The following is a 21,929-nucleotide window of genomic DNA, read 5'->3' as shown; positions in this document are numbered from 1 at the left end:
ATTCACTGATGTACAGTTTATATCACCGAATAAAAACCTTCTTCCACTTCAGTAATGCCCCATTTGCTAAGCTTACCCCGATTCCTCAGGTTTTCAACTCGCTATAAGGAAGCGGGAATTCTGGAACTTAGAGAGAATTACCCCGTCCGCACCACTGTCACATCGCATAGTTTGTTTATTTGTTCGTTTATTTATTTCACTGCCGCGAATCGGCATGCAGGAAATCCTAAAACATTTCCAGAAGCCACGGCCTCTGCTGTGGCGCGCGGAATAAAGTGCCCGCCTCGACTGTTGTTGCCGAGCGCCGTTCTGCTCTGATGGTCAAAAGATCGCTGGTTCGATATCTGACCGCCCAGGTGGCCTCGTTTTGACGGCGATACATACCGGGCTGTTTGTTTCAAGCCGAAACAGAGCTCGACATTGAATCGGACCGCACTGGTATACGTGAGGTGCTGGTTTGGAAAAGCGCGAAATTCTTTTAAAGAACATGCACGGAATTCTATGCAGTTCTTTATTACGGCAAGTTCACGCGCGACATATATGCAAAACCGTATGTGATTTTCTTTTACTAATTATTTATTTATCTATTATTATTATTTTTTTGCAGCGACTCGCCCACAGAGGTCGCTGCAATGTACAACAGTGAAGCCACTGCGTTGATTTGAGAGCGCCGCAGTTGAACTGGAATTTGCAGCCCACGTGACCGCCAGATGTGTTCACTGAACGCTTGTGACGTCATAACGCATTACACGTTTTTGCTCAGTAAAACTGGAATGATCCGTAAGGAATTATTACGCATCTCACACAATTGAACTAATTACGCATTGCACGCACCCAATTTTTTATACACGACTGCTTAGATTGAACCTCCAAACCTGCTTTCCGAGCCCGAAATTACTTAACACCCATAAATTCGGAATCCTAAAGAAAGCGATATATCCGTCTTCTGGAATGCGTTAAGACCCTTGCACTTGTTACTAATTCAGGCGCTATGGATTTAGCAAGAAAATCAAGAGTAAAATATTATGCTACGAGTCATAACCATTTCAAACCGAGCTTCCCGAGCTTTTAACCTTTTTTTCCCCCGTCGTTTAACCGAAGAGAATTGGCTTCGAAACGGGTTCCGCTCGGCTGATCCTATAGCGTGGACAGATGCGGGTTCACAGAACACTTGTGTGCAAATGAAGTATGCGGTAATGCATTCCTTTTGTACATCGTGTCATTCCTCGCCCTCCCCTCTCTTTCTCCCTCTCCTAGCGCCAAGCGCCTCGTGACACACTTTCCACGAAGGTCTGGGGAATTCCTTCGTACCGCGCCACTCGGCTGGCGACTGCGCGCGCTCTTATCTCAGGGGCATCTTCAAATTGGCGAGTGAGTCGCCGAAGGCCTTCGGGTTTCCGCGCGGGCTAGACTGCTGCCGTCGCTGCTACTTGCTGCGCGGTCGGAATTTCTCTCGCGCCGCCTGATAACGCAGTGGCCGCGGCGACAGTAGCTCGGGAGTTCCGCTTTCCGATAAACAAGGAGGATCGAAAGCGCCGATAAGCGCGAAATGGATATTTTACGGCCCAAATGATCGCCGGCTCACGCATCGACATGGCTTAGCAGTCTCGCTTGTGTATATAGCTCCGGGAATTCGCGTGTTTTGCTTTCTTTATTGACGTATGTACGCGACCTTCATTGGCACGGATTTGCTTGATTGCGAATTCAAAATAGTTTACGGGGTTTAACGTCCCAAAGCTACTGAGACTAAGAGGGACGCCGTAGTGGAGGGTTCCGGAAATTTCGACCATCTGGGGTTCTTTAACGAGCCCTGACATCGCACAGTCCTCGGGCCTCTAGCATTTCGCCTCCATCGAAAATGTGACCGCCACGGTCGGAATCGAATCCGCGTCCTTCGGGTCAGCAGTCGAGCTCCTAACCAAAGAGACACTGCGGCGGCTGCAAATTCAAAATGTTTGTGGAAAGGGAAACATTTCGTCCCGACCAGTAAGGTTGGGTCCACCTCTGAAATACCAGTAGTTTCCCTTTCCGTGGAGGCACGCCCTTGATATATACTCGTAAAGAACACTCGTGGCCGAAATATCTTCCGACCTCATGTGCGTTCCCTACGTCGGCACAAACTCGCCGACAAGCCATTCCCCGCGGCAAACTCACTGTCGACTATCAAGACGCCGTTATGCCGTTATCCGCTGTCTCAGAGCCCCTTGCATCGATTCCTTAGCTGCGCCCGCTCGTATATGCACATCAGGCGTCAACTTATAGATCTCGGGCAGATAGCTGACGCTAATGAATGTCGAAAAGACTTGAGGGACACTTAACGCACCTTAAAAGTGGAATGCGATAACGTTAGTTTGGATCGGTTTACGTGGTTGAACGTCCCAAAGCGACTCAGGCTATGAGGGACGCCGTAGTGGAGTGCTCCGGATGATTTCGACCTCCTGTGGTTTTCTGGAAGATGGTCCCAAAATGATGGCGTCGCAACAGCTGTAGCCACCGAAGCAGAGAGAGCGACGAAGGCGTTCACAAAAGATACCAGGAGCAGTCACCCACCGCACGCCGCCATTTTTTTGCGGAATGCGGACTCGATTGGCGTCGCATTAAAATGGCCGCTCATGATATCGGCAGCAGGGGTAGTTTTCACGCGTGCCAGCTTGCCTCGCGCCGGAGTGCCTCGATGTTCACTTTCGCTATACTGTATATAGGGCGATGGCAACTACGCCATTCTGAGTCACATAGTCAATATTGGGGCGCCGCTATATTATTCTGAAAGGTAGCACCTTCAGGCGTCCGGGCCACAAGGCCGTCCGATGCAGCTGTGAAGCATGGGATACCTGTTTCAGCCAAAAATTTTGACGCTGCATGCTCACACCAGAGGTCTATACGCTATCCTCGTGAAGCGAAATGGCTCCTGCACACCCAACACGTGGCTTCCGTCCCGAGGCACCTTATCTCGGGCCGGGGACTAAGCGTCCCCTCCCACACGTGCTGCAACTTTCGCTCCAATACATCTGGTCGACCCACCCACTCTCCGGCATTCAGGAACGCTGCCAAATTCAGCCAGAGAACTCAGAGCAGCACCGTGCTGATCGGGGGAAATATATATATATGCCTATATACATATTTTTAGCTCTGCATTGTCCGGCCCATGATCGCCCTCCGCGGCGGTGGTCAGAGGCTTTGGCGTTCGGCTGCTGAATCCAAGGTCGCGGAATGGCATCGCCATCGCGACGGCCGTGTTTCGATGGTGGCGAAATAGAAAAAAGCCTGTGACCTGTGCGATGTCAGTGCGCTTTAAAGAGCCCCAGGTGGTCGAAATTAATCGATAGCTTTCTACTATACGTTGCCCCTGAAAACCTGGAACATTGAATCCCATACCATACCATACCACACTATACCGTACCATACCGTACCACACCATACCATACCACACCATACCATACCACACAATACAACACCATACCGTACCATACCGCACCACACCATCCCATACCATACGATACCATACCACACCATGCCATACCACACGATACCACATCATACCATACGATACCATACCATACCATACGATACCATACCATACCATACAACACCATATCACACCATACCATACCATACGATAACATACCATGCCATACCATACCATACGATACCATACCATACCATCGTTACAGCTCTCGTGACTTATCCCATTCTGAAGTGGCTTAGGGGAAACGGAGCAAGAGCGTCGTCTCCCGCTTTCAGTCGTTTGCCGATAGATCTTCCTGCAGAACTAAACGCCCGCGTGCTACCTCACCATCGAGCGTACGCGGCCGCGACATTAATTATGTGTTCTCCTCTGCTGTCACCAAGAGAGAAACAACCTAAACGCGCACCAGCCGCGCAGTGACCTTGATGTTTGCCCCCCATTGATGACGGAAGAAACGGCGAGGGAGCCTCGGCAGCGCTCGCCTCCACTTCCTAATAATATAATAATAATTGGTTTTTGGGGAAAGGAAATGGCGCAGTATCTGTCTCATATAACGTTGGACACCTGAACCGCGCCGTAAGGGAAGGGACAAGGGAGGGAGTGAAAGATGAGAGGAAGAATGAGGTGCCCTAGTGGAGGGCTCCGGAATAATTTCGACCACCTGGGGATCTTTAACGTGCACTGACATCGCACAGTACACGGGCGCCTTAGCGTTTTTCCTCCATAAAAACGCAGCCGCCGCGGTCGGGTTCGAACCCGGGAACTCCGGATTAGTAGTCGAGCGCCCTAACCACTGAGCCACCGCGGCGGGGCTCCTAATAATATAATAATTGGTTTTGGGGATAATAATTGGTTTTGGGGGGAAAGGAAATGGCGCAGTATCTGTCTCATATATCGTTGGACACCTGAACCGCGCCGTAAGGGAAGGGATAAAGGAGGGAGTGAAAGAAGAAAGGAAGAAGAGGTGCCGTAGTGGAGGGCTCCGGAATAATTTCGACCACCTGGGGATCTTTAACGTGCACCGACATCGCACAGCACACGGGCGCCTTAGCGTTTTTCCTCCATAAAAACGCAGCCGCCGTGGTCGGGTTCGAACCCGGGAACTCCGGATCAGTAGTCGAGCGCCCTAACCACTGAGCCACCGCGGCGGGGCAACCTCTTCCTCCGATTTACATATTCCTGACCACGGTCGTGTCCGGTAAGGTGATAGTGTTGTAAGCAGGGGTTGTACTTTTCGACTAATAATAATAATAATTGGTTTTTTTGGGGGAAAGAAAATGGCGCAGTATCTGTCTCATATATCGTTGGACACCTGAACCGCGCCGTAAGGGAAGGGATAAAGGAGGGAGTGAAAGAAGAAAGAGAGAAATAGGTGCCGTAGTGGAGGGCTCCGGCATAATTTCGACCACCTGGGGATCTTAATTTTAATTCTGCGATTTCTTTTAGTGCGTATTTCACAACGCAATTTTCGGTTTTTATCGGCTGATATGATGCTTATCTGGAAGATTTGCTGTCTCTTATTATTTTTTTCCGGGATATATGTGGCACATATGTGCCATGAAACGTCACGTATAGTTTATCTTGGCATGTTTGTTATCAACTTCAGTTTATATGCACAAGTGACGCAAAATTATAGTAATTAGAGTTGTGGTTGCAATGTGTGGTCTGAAATACTATCGCTGTGAAAAAAAAAAGTAACAGCATGGAAATTACATGATTTGGTCGTAAGGCAGAAACGTCTACCAATATTCTTGTAAGAACTAAGCTCGGGTAAGGCTACATGGCATGGGACCCTTACTTGAAAAAAGACGTGAATAAACTAGAAATAGTCTAGAGAAAAGCAGTTATTAGATCTTTATTCGTTGCATACCGCAGACTAGATTCGCGATTGCCTTTCAGGACTGCAAACAATGTTTAGAAATTAGAAAGCAGAAGAATGCTTGCCAGACTGCGGTTCCTGTTTCTGCTCTACAATCACCAACTGAGTATTCATTCAGGATTGTTCATTCATTCACGTGTGGTTCATCAAACCCCGCACGCCCATTGGAATGCACTTTCCAGAGATGTCTTTTCCGCTGATGATGTAACTAGATTTGAAGAACATAAATGAAAAGCCCTTTGTTGAGTTTCCTCTTTGCTGTTTCTTGTTCTTTTTTTCACATATCCCGTGTTTTCGGTAGCGCTCATGGTAGCACTGCGTCACGTTTCTTTTCCTCTGTATTGCCCGCCTGCTTCGTCTTCAATGACTGCAGTATGTTTTCAATCAGTAAAATTAGTAAATGGAAATTAATAAAAACTGGTTTTTGCAAAAAAAAAAACAAACACAATAAACGAGATAAAAGGCAGACAAGCAAAAGCAACGGAGGGCAACGCACACATACATTTGCCACGCTTCGGCAAGTAGAGCCTGGCTTTTCTGTCTAGTCACAACTGTATTTGTTGCTTGTGACACACTCACTCCTTTGGTCATGCAACGAACTATGAAAGCAGCAAACGCTTCGCGTCAACAAAGTTTCGGATTATAGAGTTGGAAAAAGTTACCGTGGCCGAAATCCAAAACCCGCATAATGACGGCAGATATGCAAGTGCCGCCAAACCTTCGCGGAAGCCAGAACATGTGACTCTTTCGTGACGCTTGCGAATGATTTTGAGTTGAGTGTGGCTTGTTTCGATTGCAAACGTTGCCAATGTCCTGACGCGCTGTGTCAGAACTCCTTAACCAAGTAGTGATTCAGATAAGGCGATGACAGTCTGAGCGCAGAAGGCGCTACGCTAAGATTAAATTCGAGAAAGTAGTGGAGCGTTTCGGTTTGCACACGGCATGGCCTGAAGTAACCTAGTACCGCCTCGAAACATACAACTGTCTTCGGTTATCTTACCACGCTATACTGGCTTCCACACTTGGTTAATTGTCTCTTGTGATCGAATGTAACTCCTGCTTAATAGCCAGCAATTACATGAAAAATACTGACCTTTCTCAGTTAAAACCTAATTTTAAAAAAGATGAATTCGGCGTACCTTTATCCTTTACCCGCCGCGGTGGCTCAGTGGTTAGGGCGCTCGACTACTGATCCGGAGTTCCCGGGTTCGAACCCGACCGCGGCGGCTGCGTTTTTATGGAGGAAAAACGCTAAGGCGCCCCGTGTGCTGTGCGATGTCTGTGCACGTTAAAGATCCCCAGGTGGTCGAAATTATTCCGGAGCCCTCCTCTACGGCGCCTATTACTTCCTTTCTTCTTTCATTCCCTCCTTTATCCCTTTCCTTACGGCGCGGTTCAGGTGTCCAACGATATATGAGACAGATACTGCGCCATTTCCTTCCCAAAAAAACAATTATTATTATTAATTATTATTATTTATCCTTTCTTTTTTTGTGTGTGTGTATGGGGGGGGGGGATTTAAACCGGAAACTTCAGCTCCAATAGTTGTAACTTTGATTACATGTCTAGCCGTACGCTGGCTCATCCAAGGTCTATATTCTGCATCATGAATATTTCTAGAACTACGTGCTATGTAGGACTCAACAGATTCGTAATTTAAAGCTGTTTTTTTCAGCCGTAAAAAGTTGTTAACTGAACCTATAGACCTATAGGCAAGCTTATTCAATTCAGCTCTTTGTTCTGAGCAGTATAGATAATCCAACGAGAGTTTCATAGCTTGTGCCGTGCAGGACTCGTGTTTACTCGCCCAAAACGCGGTTTCAAGGCATGCTTACGAAATTCTTGCCTTAGCCAAGCCTGCAGCTGCTATGAACCACTTTCGCTTTTGTCGTTTGATGCCTGCCCTGCGGTTTTCGACTATATTTTATAAAAGAGCACAGAAACTTCTATTTATGCTGTCTATATAATAACAATATGTGCAAGCAAGGGCCTCTTTTAGGATGAAGGAAGAAATGTGCGGCCATTGTACTCGTAGTATTCGATAAGTCATCCTTGATTCATGCACATGTCTGATTTATTTGTTTCTGTAATCATGCGCGTAGAAAATGGTGTGACATGCTGATGTCAGACACTCACGATATCCCTTGTTGTTGAGCAGTGTGAATTCTATCGATAAACGAGTAAGTCGCGCGTTGAAGTAACCTCGAAGTAAACTGGACCAGAGTGCCCAATTTAGTGATGCCCTGCGCTGTTGGCGTTGAATGTCTCGAGAGTGAGGATGAGGGCATGGATGGTGGTGGTGGTGGTAGTGGTTTTATTAAAAATAATAGTAAAAAGGAAGGAAAAGATTTTTGCTAGCCCCGGCATCTGCCATCGATACTGAAGCACCTGAGCTGGGGCAGCGGAAATAAAGGATAGCAGGCAGAATTGAGAAATGAAATGAAAGAGGTGAGGGGACAGGAATAGAGGACAGGGGGAGAAGTAATATGTACAAACTATTTACACAATAAGTAATGTGTCCAGGTTGTGCGCGTGATTAGTTCATTTAAGAGGAATTAAATCACACACGCGCACAGCACTGTGTTGGTTACAACTGGAGTGGGGCGTCCAGTTATTAATCGTTCAAGGAACTCGCGGAGCGTTCGGTCACTGCGTGTAACTACCTGACGGAGAACAGACGGGACGTCAAGCCCGTGTGTTCGAGGAATGGATGGTGGGCAAGTTGGAAATTGGTAGTGGGGGAAGAACACCAAAACTGAAGACCCCTGGACGCCTCTGGTGCTTAATTACTAAAGTCGAGAGTGGTGCATAACCAAAAATGTGTCACGAGAGACTCTTCATCTTTCATCCTGACACCAAACATCATGCTACCAAGCAACTTCTTCAGCTGTCGCGTTGCACCGCACTGCTCTCGTCTCCTCGCGCTTGAAACTGAATAATAAAAAGAGATTTTTCAATGTATAAATGCATTAAATTTAAATTTCTGCATGCCGTTTCTTATCGGCTCTTGCGTCCGCACATCGAGGCAGCAATTTTGAATTGGCTTTGCAGAGCTCGCTGCCATAAAAGTAAAGAGCATGCCAGTGTCTTTAGAAGCGCAAGAATTGTACATGACTATGTACGTGGGAGGTTAGGTTATCTGTGTTATTGAAGCAAACTGCGAAGAAATAGAAGGCCAGGAGGAAGTAGTAGGTCGTGGAGAAGATAACTTTAATAATATACTATAGTTGCTTATTTGGGCAGTCATCAGGAATGCATTTTTGCCAGGTTTTGCACGTGCGTCTCGAAGTTACTTTTTTTTTTCCAAAGAATTTGGTGCCGACAGTACACCTTGCCTACTTCACCATTCGTGACACCCCTGCCTTGATCGACGCCCAAGACAGCCGCATTTAGCTGCCGGCAATTAACGCAAGCAAGGCCTCCGCAGTAGAGGACCGCCGGTAGCTGAAGGCCCAGTGCTGTCGCGGGCTGCGACGCCGGCGAATTCTTTCTCACCAGTCGCGTGTTGCCGCCTCACGACAGGCACGACTGCGCCGTGCCACATGACCTCCGCTCCCGCGTTTACGCGCGAGGAATAACTTTGCCGCGGGCCCCAGATAACAGCGGGCAGTTTCGCGCTCGCGTTTTACGGCCGCCCGGGTGTAAAGAGCGAACAACTCGGGCGCGCCTTCGTTCGCGGCCGAGGGTGAACAAGCGCCGGTTGTCGGGTGAACGACCTTGCGTCGGCATATTACGTTAGCTCGGTGCTGTGCCGCGGAGCCTTACGAGGAACGAAAGGGGAGTTTTTAAATGGATGGCTCGCATTGATGTTCCTAAGTAAACCTGTATGAAGAGCTAGCTATAGTTTACGCGCATACTGTCGACGTCGCTCTCTGATTCGTGGCGCAGTGCTTTCTCTAGTATGGGAAGGCTGCAGCATTTGGTCTCTGAACTGCAAGTTAACACAACGAAAAACTGTAAATATTGTAAGCTTGGCGACCGAGCTTTATTGGCACTGCCAACAATGGCGTCGAAGATCGCACACACCCAACGAGCCTTGATGATGATCATTCACAAATGAGGATGAAGTTCATGTGAAACGAAGAGTGATGACGGATAATCACAGATGAGGATGAAGTTCACGAAAAGTCCTCACAATATACATTTCTCATTTGTCGCAGCTTCTTTTGCAACTTGTGCGTGTGTTTGCGTCAGTTTCTTTGCAACTGTCGCTCCATCAGCCGCCATGTTCGGACTGCTAGCTACAGTAGCAGGTATGCGCTGTACTGTGACGCTGACGAATTTGCATATAGCACATTAGTTTTGAGATTTTTGGTGTAGATTCTACTTCTCTCATGGTACCTGTCAGTGAATTTCGTGACGCGTGGGCAGGCTGCGATGACCTCACAGGGTCACGTGACATCTTGGCCAATCAGCTGACATCTCTCGACGAATCAACGAATTTCGTGACGTCGTACTGCGGATTTTGCTCCTGACTCTAATGCTATCGCATCAATATGCATAGACTGGGTGCCAGGTGCGGATTTATGGGGGGGAAGAGAGGGGCATAGAAAGTGGAGCCCCTTCCCTTCCACCTCTACCCTTCAGCTCCCCCTGCTCCTCATGTAGCTACCCATGCCTATGTGGGGAAAATATGCTGAACCGCATTTTTTTTTTTGTAAAAGAGGTCCTAGAAATACATGGTTCAATTTGGGCCCCCTCCCAACTACCCTTTCAAAGAATGACCCATACATCCGGCCCTGCTGCTGAAATAAAGCTCTAAACTCGCCGCGGCAGCCTCAGTGACAAAAATTATTGTGGGACCATAAGAAGAACGAAAAATAAAGTGTCCAGTGGCCATTTTATTTATTCTCAGTTTATGTACTTCTGCCGTGACAACTATTTGAACCAGAAAGCAGGAACTATCTAACAGAACACCGCCATTAGACAAGAATGGGCTGCTCGCATGGTCCACTGGTAGCCGAGGTAAGCAAACATCTTCCAAGTGTCGTGAAACATTTGCTTCGAGAACAGGGAGTGGATGAGTCATTTCGTGAGCGCTTCAAATGCCCACAAAGTTCCGCACTCACAACTAAAGGTGTACGCGCCACAGGTAGGAATTGGAGGCATCACTGTGGATGTCATCAACGCTTTCCTTCACACGTGCTGGCTCGATCATCGCTGGTTGTATCATCCTCTGGAAAGATAACGGAGCAGCATCACACGTCACAATGTAAGAGAGTGAGTGCGGTTGCTCGCCGTGGGTGCGATTGACTGCCCGGAACATCTCGCGGTTCTGGTCTTTATCAGAAAGGCTACCCCACGTAGCGTGAAGCGGTAAATTTTCGGAGGCAGACGGAGGGGCTACACCTGGATGAATGTGCCGTTTTCGCCACTGAGAACGACTTACACGCGAAAAGCAGAGATGAGTTTCAAGGGCTACTAATACGGGCGATTAAGCGACGTGATTGACAAACAGCGCAAGACGCGTTCTATGAACGTCTAGCGCATCGCACATCTTTAAAGTTCACAGAATGTCAAGACTCCATAATACATGCTCACGAACCTCGGTGGTTCGCCGAAAATTGCTGCTTTGTTACGGTGGAAACCACTATCTATTTCGGCACACCATTGCGGGAACGCCTTCGTCTGGCTGGCGTGCAGCTTTCGCAGAACAGTGCGCACCCGTACAGGCTCAAGCGTTACGAGGGCTTGAGAGGGGGGTGGGGGGGAAGGCCATCGTTGCCAAACGCGCGAATGGGTCGTCCAACATCTGCTGCCCGTTGCACGCGCATTTATTTTTTTGGTTTAATGCAGCAGGGGAAGGAACATTGGGGGAGAGAGCTTTGCCAGGGAACTAAGGCACGCAGAAAAGAGGGGGAGGGTGTGTAGACGGGGGCAGGAGGAAGAGGGAGGGACAGCTGGGCAGCAGCCTTCCTGATGCCACACGCCAGAGAGAAGAGCGCTTCGTTCGAGGAATGCGCGCGCTTCTCTCCTCCTCCGCCTCCGCTCCGTCCGCGCCTTAATGACCCCGGCCTAGGCGGCTGCAGCAGCAGGAGGGATCCTCCAGATCGCGGCCGTTGCTGCTCCTTGCTAGAAGCCGAGGAGGCGCGCGCAGTGGTGCTTCTGACATGGGCCTTGGCGAAATAACAGCCGGCGGGCGCACTTCTTGCGTCCAGAAAAGCGCAGCAGCACGTCTCCCTTTCCTGGACCCTCTTTCTCACACGGCCGGCATGCCCGCGAGAGAAGAGCGTTTGATGGAGGCTGCGTCCCCTCACAAGGTCACCGTCAAGGCCGGCCTTCCTTCCTCCCTTCCATCCTTCATCCAGCGTGGTGGAAAACGGAGTCGATGCGCGCATGGTCCAACGGGCGCCCCATGATGCCGCGTTTCGCGCTGGAGGACCGAGCAGAAACAAACAGCAAGGGCCTCGAGAGGACAAGCGAAGAATGCTCGAGGCCTTCTCTGGCTGTCTGGCCGATGTGCCTGCGAAATTGGCGAGGACGGAGCCCGAAGCAGGTGGTCGAAGGGACGCAATTCCCCACCCTCTGCTTCTCCTGCAACGGAAGTAAATGGAAAAAGATGGCTGTTTTTTTTGCTTACTCCCGTGGCGAGATTCCTCATGCGGCTCCCGCAGCTCTTGACTGTTGTCGTCCGCGACAGTAAACAGGTCACACGGAGCAGCTGCGTCGAGGAATGCCGAAAGAGGGAGATGTGTCGAGAAGATTCTTGAGGTTCGGTCTCCGCGCGCGTTTCTGTTTCTTCGGTGCGACTTGCGTTCATTGTGATTATATTCCGTGAACCTTTTCTTCTGTGATGGTTTCCATTTACAAGCGTTTTTGCCGACTCGTCAAATTTAAACTTGCTTTTGTTTTCGTAAGGTCCATGAGATCTTTACGTTGTCTCCTGGAGCTCTCTGTAAAGCACTGTCTTCGCCTCTGGCTTCGGTGGTTGTTTCCTGGGGGCTCCAGACAAAAGCTCACCAGTTCTGAGCTGAACCGGGCAACAGCTGACCACACAGAAGCTTTCCGATGTACTGCGTTTTTCAATGGCATCGGAAAATTAGGTTAGGTTTAAGGATAGCTGCGTTACGTTATGCTAGGTTAGGTTTAAGGTTAAGCTTAAGCTTAGGCTAGATTTTAAACAGGGTCATTAACAGTTCGCAGAAATAAGCCCCCACCTTTGCTTTCAGGTTCGCGAAACAAGTTGGTGAGCAAAGAAATGTCTAAAGAACATAGATATGGCTCACAACGCGAAAAATGCGGCAAACTTTGACGAACCTACGCAGTAGAAGGACAGCGTTGAGCTCTGTGTGCGGGATTTGTTTCCTGGCAGTTTCTTGACGTGGAACATTTCACACATTTCTAAAAATTGTCGAAAAGTCTATGCAGTAAGTTTTGAATAAAGGAAAACAGCGACAGTTTTCTTTCGTACCTTCATGTTGGCTGCACAGTGAACTAGACGGCATAATTCACAGTACTATGGCGTCTCTTTTCTGCCAGCTGAAGGAATTCAACACACCATACAGGCAGCAGAAGGAAGTGGCACCGCAGTCCTGGTTTTTTAGGCGGTATGATTTAAAACACTCACCGCCTTCCTTTATTACGATATTTAGCACTGACACGGAACAGCGTAAATAGAGAGAACGATGACTGCTACAAATCACTTAAGCTGACGCTAAACGGCACTTATGTGGCAGGAGAACCCGACTGAACGCAAACGTATGAAGCGTCACGCGTCGCTTGCAAGTGCCAAAGCCAGTCTTCGTTCTGGCTGGAAGGATGGCGTCAATAGGGTCTTAGCAGAGGCGCTGATAGGGTCACTTGCACGCGATGCTATTGCCCATGCATCAGATCCTCATGCCCTGCTTGAATAGGGAGCTCGCTCTGCACACTACGACAGATAATTCTGTAAAACATCGCCTGAAGAACCCGCTTGATATATTCGGACGGGTTCTCTAAGAATAAGCATACAAACAAGCGCAGTTTTTTTATAGATAGGAGAACTGGTGTAAAAATAAATATACCAAAGGTTCGGAGAACGGGGACTGTCTACATCGGCACTATGAAAAATTGGGAGAGCGGATAAATTGGCAAGGAATACAAAAAACTCTCCGAGCGTGGGTATGTATATGTGGAGTAATGGCGTGTATCGATATATGTAGAAATGTCCCGCTTGCGAATCGCGTGAAAGTGAGGGAAAAGCGCGTTTTCATCCCCACCTGCAACATTTAAGACTCGAAGGCTCGAGATACAAGCGCGACGTTACTGCCGCTGTCGCCTCCTAGCCCCGTTTGCAGCTGTGTCTCCACTGCAGTGCTATATACACTGCACCCGATGCAGTCCGCACCCCGCCCCCTTCCTCGGTCCTCCCTCCTCCCACCCCCTAGACTCCTCTGATGGGTGGTGGCTAGTGACGTTGACAAGTTCGCCCACGTCAAAGCCCAAACTGCTTCTCCCAAGGAGGGTATATATCCTTGGCTTCTCCACTTTCCCGCCATGCATTCTACAGCTTCCAAGCGGCACAGCACAACTCATCATACAGCGAGAAACAACACGTACCCTGCAAATCAGGTCAAAAGCATTTCTGAGCGGGAAAAGGTGCAATTTTTTCATATATGTAAGCTTTCTCTATAACAATCAATATATCCGCAGATCTCCCGTCGACGGGCTTGCATTTTTTTTCGCTATTTAAGTTTTTTCTATCGTCAAGAGCGTTCCCATTGGTTTTCTACGGCAGTCTTAACTGCTCAATGCGAGCGCTGTAAACACTATAAAACAAGTATTTTGCTCCGTATGGGAAGAATGACCCATTGTCTTCAATATTTCTATGCCAGTGTCTTACAATTTTTCAATTTTCAAAATTTGTGTCCACGAATGTTGGACATGTGATCAACTTGGTCTTTCAAATGTATATCCCGAGAACCCGACCCGAGTTCGGTGCGTTGGCCTGGAACCTTGCCAGCCAGTTCCACGCGGGTGCATTTCTATACGGTTTCCTGTTTTTTCGCGGTGGCTTCATTTTTCTGCGGTCATTATGTGATGTCTGTACCGCTGGTCTGGGGAGATTTATATGAAAAAAAAAAGAAATAGTGATGTTTCCGCGTTTAGCGCGCCGGCACTGACCAGAAAACTGCGCTCCGGTAATGGGCCTGACGCTTTGCTGCTCTGTGCTTCCTTAAGCCGGTTAATTGCCACTTCAGTTTCGAACAGCGTTTAAGGGCGTAATAGAAATGGGGCTTATAAAGTAGACCGCCTGACTTTAGTCTCGTCATTAAAATTGGTGGACGTTTGACGCTTGCATTTCCGATATGAAATTGGAAGGAGTGAGGCTTTAATGTGAGTCGCATATATTGCAGCTAGCTTGGTTTCGCGCCCGATAAAAAGTAGAAAATTCTGTGGGTTCTTTTAGGTACACTTATTTTAGAGAGGGTAATATGGAAACAATAACGCTTCAGTGTCCATAGCGAAGACACAAATAAAACCAGTCGCGGCCGCCCTGAAAACAACGGGGATGTAATGACCAGAGAAGCCTGTCTTACACATTTGATGTACGAATGCCAACGCACGGTTCTTAGAAGGCCTCTAGTCCGTCATTTATGCTGTGTTTGAGAGCGCTTAACTTATTTCGCTGTCTGCTCAAGCGCGGCTGCGGCGTGTGTTCAAGCTGATAGGAGCTGTTCGCCCTTGGAAAAAAAGAAATTATGTCCATGAAAACCGGCGACGTACGAATACGCCCAATCTCATTATTTTCGAAGAGTGATTTACTCACGTTTTGCACCGTAAAGCAGGCAGTTTATATTGTCTGTGCAATCAGGCGTGACCGGTTTGTTCATTAATCATATCTGTTCATTAGCAGAGCGTGCAAATACAAAAATTCATTTCATTTTTAATATCCACAATAATAGGAAACTCCCAGTTGTGTAAGCAACGCGTGTTGCGTGCGAGTCGACTAGAATGTATCAGGCGATAGTGATCCACAACCTCGAGAAAGCACTGTACGGTACAAGGAGGTAATTGCAACCTGTGCGCAAATGAACGCGAATATAACACAACATTTGCGGTAAAAAATGTCGCGTACGAGTGGTAAGCACACGCTCTGCTAAGTACTGCGCTTGGTTCCTGAGCTCTAATGCAGACGTAAGTCAGTGCAGAACTGGCAGTAGGAGTTTACTTATCCAATAAACAACAAAATATGGAAGGCCTTGTTATGTCCTAAGGAACAGACTTCTGCCCCAGCCTTTGCTTCTTTAGCGGCGTCAGCGCTTTGTCTATGTCAACAAAGTGGTTTACGTGTAATGCTACATGTTGATAATGCAACGCACGCTGAAACTTCGTATTTTTTCTCCGCCTTCGTGCAATGTTTGTTCGCTTTCCACCCGAAGGAGCACGCGCGTGCAACATCAGTAATCTAGTACTTCTCCATTACTGAGTCCTGGTGGCCTGAAAGCAGAATGGAAAATTGCTCGACATATAAGAAAAATCAGAATGCAACCTAGAACGTAGGTAGGAAATAGCTTAGGATGGAAAAGAATAGGACTGAAGGTTTAAAGTAAAGCAAAGTACGAAATAGTTAACATAGGCACTAAAATTTACTATATTCGGATGCAACTCAAGAACGAAAGGGCAAATGCGCCATACCCTTCAGTTAATGGCGTCGGCAGATTTTCATGATGTCGCCGTTGACCCTTGATAAATCCCTTGTCGCACTAGCTTTACAGGGCATTAACCTATCGTGACTTGGGACTGACCACAGATTGACAACCTGTCGACGCCATCGACTATAGGGCTTCTTTTGAGGGGCATTTGCCGCTTCGTTCTTGAGTTGTAATCGACTATATGGAAGAGTGCGCTCGCGACCACTGCGGTTCAAAGGGGGTGCTAACCAAATCCATCCGTCCGTCCGTCCGTCCGTCCGTCATGATAGAATAATACTAATAAATCTAGCTGGAATGTGTAAGTAGAGGTAGGACAACCTAATAATACGATGGCCTCATCTAATCCAGAATAGGATTAGGATAGGCTAGAATACCTGCGTTGTATTCACCCATTGCGAACAGTAAAACAACACCAGTCATCGTCATCGTCATCAATGACCTGCGATAATGCGTGAGGAGCACCAGTGGGATCCCGAGCACCCGAGCACAAAATATGCGCCAAAAGTTGAACATGATTGGCAGGAAGGCCCTCCCCGTGCGCTCGACCGGTTGTTTTACTCTGGCCGGTATGTGCTCTCCTGACAGATGACCTCGCGAATTCTGGGGAAGGGCGTGACCCCCTCACGGGGCCCTCCTTCTGGGGTCGGGTACCAGCCTTATGTGTGGGCTGATTTTTTTTTTTTACACGCAAGATACTGCACTGCTGAACGCCCAGGCATGTTAAAGGGCGGGCTGACCTTTAGACTCCCTCCTTTTGTAAACGCTCGTGAAAAATGATACAAAGCGGCGTCCGTGTAATTTCGCAGGGCGCCGTGGAAGCCGCAGCAGGGGTGGTCGGTCGAACCAGTAGGAGGCACATAAAACAACAATGTATTCTTACGTTGCCTTCCGCGACCTTCAGCTGTCAGCGGCTATTTTTTTGACTCCATTGATTTCTGTGGTTGCAGTTTTTGAAGTCAAGCACTAAGAGTTTGCGTTAGGAGAGGAAGCGAGCCGTTCGAACTATTGTCGGTTGATCGACGTACGGCGGTGGCGCGCGCATCGGCCTTTTTTATTTGTGTTTTTAAATACTTTGTGAGCATAAAAATGGCGTTATTTAGAGAAGGTAAAAACAGATAACAGAGAAGAAACGATGTGCATCTAGCGAAAACGGTACAAAATTTCAAAAATAAGAAATATGCATAATCATGATGCACAATTTGAAAAAGAAAAAGGGTGGAGGGGGGGGGGGGGGGCGGGGGCGGTGAGGTGTAATGAGTGCGCATATTTTTGGTTTCAATGGCAGGCCTGCCTTGTAATTTGTGAGGACGATATGGGATGCCGGATGAATATGGCTGCTGCAAATGGTGTTTTTTAGGATCGTTTATATCGGCTAAACAAGAGGAAATCTTATTGAAAGCGTACTTTTCGCATTTTACACACTATGCATTTGAATGTCTGCGAGTGTTTTTGTGTTCTCACGCGTGTATGTGGGCATGTGCGAAACCGGCTGTCCCTAGCGCAGGACACAGTTAATTGGAGGTCAACGCGATAGATATCTGTCCTGCAGTGGACGTATAGGCTGATGAAGCTTTCTTTTTTACAGAAGTTGAGTTCGGCGGTAGAAAAAAAACTAGGGGGACACTTATTACCTTCGACATTGCGACGGCATACCGCTTCCGTGTGACTGTTACTGTTCATAAATTGTATGTCTGAAACATTAGCTTTCGCCCGCCGCTGTGGCTCATTGGTTAGGGCGCTCGGCTACTGATCCGGAGTACCCTGGTTCGAACCCGACCGCGGCGGCCGCATTTCGATGGAGGCGAAACGCTAAGGCCCCCGTGTGCTGCGCGATGTCAGTGCACGTTAAATATCCCAAGGTGGTCGAAATTATTCCGGAGCCCTCCACTACCGCACCTCTTTCTTCCTTTCTTCTTTCACTCCCCCTTTATCCCTTCCCTCACGGCGCGGTTCAGGTGTCCACCGATATGTGAGACAGATACTGCGCCATTTCCATTCCCCCAAATCCAACCATTTTCCAAACGTTAGCTTTGCCGTTAGCACGACGTGCGGGCCGCGTATGAACACCCGTTAAGCGCCCATTCCCGGGTTTCGCGCTGTAGTCGTATGTCGTTGTCCGCCGCAGTTGCCGGGGTAACCGGTGGGTGCGCTGTCATGTGAGTCACTCGGAGGTTGGTGCAAGGAGTAAGGTACCACGTGAGCGGAGAAATGCGTAACCTGTGGGAGGTTACCGTGGAAGGAGGAGGGTACGGCAAGAGCGTGGGAGGGTGCAACCGGTCGGCGGTTGCCATGCAAACCACCCGGAGGGTAGTTACCTTGGAATGACGAGGAGGGTTACGTGGAAGGAGGAGGGTACGGCAAGAGCGTGGGAGGGTGCAACCGGTCGGCGGTTGCCATGCAAACCACCCGGAGGGTAGTTACCTTGGAATGACGAGGAGGGTTACGTGGAAGGAGGAGGGTACGGCAAGAGCGTGGGAGGGTGCAACCGGTCGGCGGTTGCCATGCAAACCACCCGGAGGGTAGTTACCTTGGAATGACGAGGAGGGTTACGTGGAAGGAGGAGGGTATGGCAAGAGCGTAGAGAGGCGTAACCAGAGTATGGCTACAACGGTGACCGAGCTGAAGGTGGTTATGGTGGAAGGAGGTGGGTGTGGCGAGAGCGGAGAAATCCCAAACCGGAGGATGATTACCGCGGAAAGAGGAGGGTATATATGGCGAGAGCGTGAGAAGGCGCAACTGGTACGTGCTTGCCGTTGGAACCAACCGGAGTTTAGTTATACCTGAGAAGGAGAAGGAAGGTTGCCATGGATGGAGAGGACGGCGATTGGGTAGGAAACCGTACCACGGTAACCACCCGAACGTGGTTACCGTGGAAATAGAAGGAAGGGCATGACGAGAGAGGAGGAATGTAGCACGGTGCAGCAGATGCTGCGAAACGCGCAGGCCCGAGGAGAGGAGAGCAGAGCAGGCCTAAAGACGAAACACGACTAAAGGTGGAAAACTAAAACGAGTGCCCTAGAACTACGCATATGCGAGATCGCTCTCATATTCTCTACTACAGCATATTGTAAACCATAAATACGTCAACAGCTGTCTCTGAATCTCGCGTAAACCACTATAACCGTCCTGTCCAATTTTTGTTTGTTTCTCTCACGGTGCTATTGCTGTAGTAAACCGGTCTATGAATTCGCCATTTTATTTAAATTCAGTTTTTAATCCTGCACTGCAATCGCTTTTTGCTAACTTCTACCGCAGATTCATTCACATGACCACTGTTTTGTCTAAATCCCACAGCCTGACGGAGAGTGTGTTTGCATGGACTTTCAGTTTAATACCGCCACATTCTGGCACAAGATGCTCAATTGCTTCTACAGATTTACAATACACTGCACATGTGTCATCTTCTTGGAAGCAGTGCTTTGCGCTCCTCCTAGTGTCTGTAAACAACAACCCACTGAATAAACAGCAGTGTTTATGAGCAATTTAATGCCGCCTTGACGACTCAGCTTTACTGCCATCGACTAAGACAGCCGTGCATACAACTGCTGTCAGCCAGCCCTGAACGAGTAAGAGGTCGTCCACACTTGAGCGGCAAACATAGTGTTTTAAAAAAAGAGGGTTCTTTATTTTTGCCGATGGCGGTGCAAACACCTCTAGTAGCCGTTATCATGCTCCGAAAAGAGTCGCATGGTTCGTGCACAGCCCCGTGCTCATGGTAAAAACAACAAAATAGCCAACGCGTCCGTAATAATAATAACTGGTTTTTGGGGGAAAGGAAATGGCGCAGTATCTGTCTCGTATATCGTTGGACACCTGAACCGCGCCGTAAGGGAAGGGATAAAGAAGGGAGTGAAAGAAGAAAGGAAGAAGAGGTGCCGTAGTGGAGGGCTCCGAAATAATTTCGACCACCTCGGGACCTTTAACGTGCACTGACATCGCACAGCACACGGGCGCCTTAGCGTTTTTATGGAGGAAAAAACGCGTCCGCAACTTTCTTTTTCGCTGCAGAAGCAGCGCCTGTGGCCGCTGGCTGATTCAAAAGGAAACACGAAGTATACCAGTATTCGCATCATTCATGACGCTTCCTTTCCTTTCGGCTGGTGACCGTTCTTCTGTGTGTGTCGGAGAGACTGCAAATACCTTCATATTTCAATATCGGTGTGCCCTGGTCTGCTGAGGTCAAAGTGGACCTCACTGCTCGGCTAACCTGAATAAGTCCTTCGCGCTTTTATTGCAAATGCATGTTCAGAAATGCGCCTAAAAACTTTCACAGTCAACCCAAGCACCTGAACCTTCGAATCCAGGCTTTGAGGCTCTGGTAGCCTTAATTAAATAATTACTTAATTCACTTTTGCAGGGAGTGGAGCGAGCGGTAAGAAGTGAGCCCCCCGTCGTCGTCTTGGTCGCGGGCGGCCGCGCGAACAGCGTGGCGCGCCATGAGCTAGCGGGGCGGCGCGCGAGCGAGCGGAGCCGCGGGCCATGGCGTCGGTGCCCGCGGTACCCGAGTTCCGGGACGCCGACCAGTGCCGGCAGCACGGCCTCGAGATCATACGGCCCAAGCCCCGGCGCCTGGGAGACCTGAACCGCCCGCACGACACCAGGATGCCCGCAGAGGGCGCCTCGCTCAGGTATAGTACTACATCATTGCACACTTTGGTCACGTGTACACTGGTCATGTGTTTCGACACACAGCCACAGCCAGCCAGTGGTCGGGAATGTTTCTAGGTGTCTAAGTCGGACGTGGCGATAACGCTGCTGGACTGACAGAGGGGTTTGTAAGATTGGTCCTCCCCAGAAGCTGCTTCCGGCTTGACTCCTGAGAATTTGCTGCCAATAACATAGGAGACTCGTAACAACACAGGAAGCAACGGAACGATATCGAACGGCAACGATATGAAAAACGCAGTGGAACCTCGTTAATTCGATTTTCCGGTTTATTCATGTTTTCGTCCTTTCAACATCGCTGTTTTTGGCATGAGAAAACGCATGTTACATCCGAACGCAGGAGCGTATGCAACGATCAATTCGAATTAAGTAGCACAGTTGTGCGTTTTGCACACGCCAGCTAAGACGCTTCTGCAGACTGCATGGAAGACTCCACCTCGTAGCCAAGCGTCGTCTCCTAGCGTAGCGCTGTTCATTCTCCTTACCCGCATAAGGCAGTTACTAGGTTAAGCAGGTTTCTCCTCTGCATGTCGGGACACTCGAAACCATGCATGAGCATAACGGAAAAGTGTCATTCACAATTTGTTCATTTAATGAATGAATGAATGAATGAATGAATGAATGAATGAATGAATGAATGAATGAATGATATTTTTGTGCTGAAAACGGGGGAGCCTTGTTTCGCGTTTCATTTCAAAAAAATGAGAACAGTGCTCGCAAGAGCGCGTTCGTCGAGCCGGGTCACTACAATTTCTGAAGGAGTTCCAACTGCGACGAGCGACGTTTTGCTTGCCGTCTTTGTCAACACATTCACAAACAAAGTCCTTAGCGCTGTCCACGACGCGCAGGGCCACGCACCGTGACCTAGTGGGAGGCTCGGCGCCCTCGCTGACCAAGCTGTCGGTGCGCGACCTGTGGCCGAGTCCGTCGGGACGCGCCTCCCACGAGGCGTCCCCGCGGCCGTGCCTCTCTGCCGCGGCCTCTTCTTCTTCGCCGGGGCCGCCCGGGTCGAGTCGGGCGACGCCCGTGCGCGAGACCCCAGCTCTGGGCAGCAGCGGCGGCGGCGCCAGCAGCAGGGCCTCTCCGGGCTCCCTGGCCCTGTCGGCGGCCACCCGGGCCTCCCCGGCCCACAAGCTGTCGCTGGCCGAGGCGAGCATGGTGCGCGAACAGGAGGACCAGCAGCAAGACGAGGGCTTCTCGCCCGACCCCAACTTCTCTGTGTACCGGTGAGCGAGCTTTCGAGACGGCGTCGCACACCGACGTCAGAGTGCACCTGACACTTGGA

The 21,929-nt window shown here is 49.2% G+C and overlaps 1 protein-coding gene across 1 annotated transcript in view; it reads left to right on the top strand.

Moving 5' to 3' along the window:
- The window catches only part of LOC144128541 (ankyrin repeat and BTB/POZ domain-containing protein 2), a 116,175-nt gene that overhangs the window by 55,973 nt on the left and 38,273 nt on the right, over nt 1–21,929 (top strand). The window contains exons 2-3 of the mRNA XM_077661996.1: nt 20,337–20,607; nt 21,493–21,870. Coding sequence (XP_077518122.1) covers nt 20,459–20,607; nt 21,493–21,870 — 527 coding nt within the window. The 5' untranslated portion in view covers nt 20,337–20,458. The remainder of the gene's footprint in view (nt 1–20,336; nt 20,608–21,492; nt 21,871–21,929) is intronic.

Source organism: Amblyomma americanum, chromosome 4 (genome assembly GCF_052857255.1).
Source record: "Amblyomma americanum isolate KBUSLIRL-KWMA chromosome 4, ASM5285725v1, whole genome shotgun sequence".
NCBI classification, from domain to species: Eukaryota; Metazoa; Arthropoda; class Arachnida; order Ixodida; family Ixodidae; genus Amblyomma; species Amblyomma americanum.
Note: the sequence above shows the minus strand (reverse complement) of the source record. Positions and strands in the feature narration are given on the sequence as shown.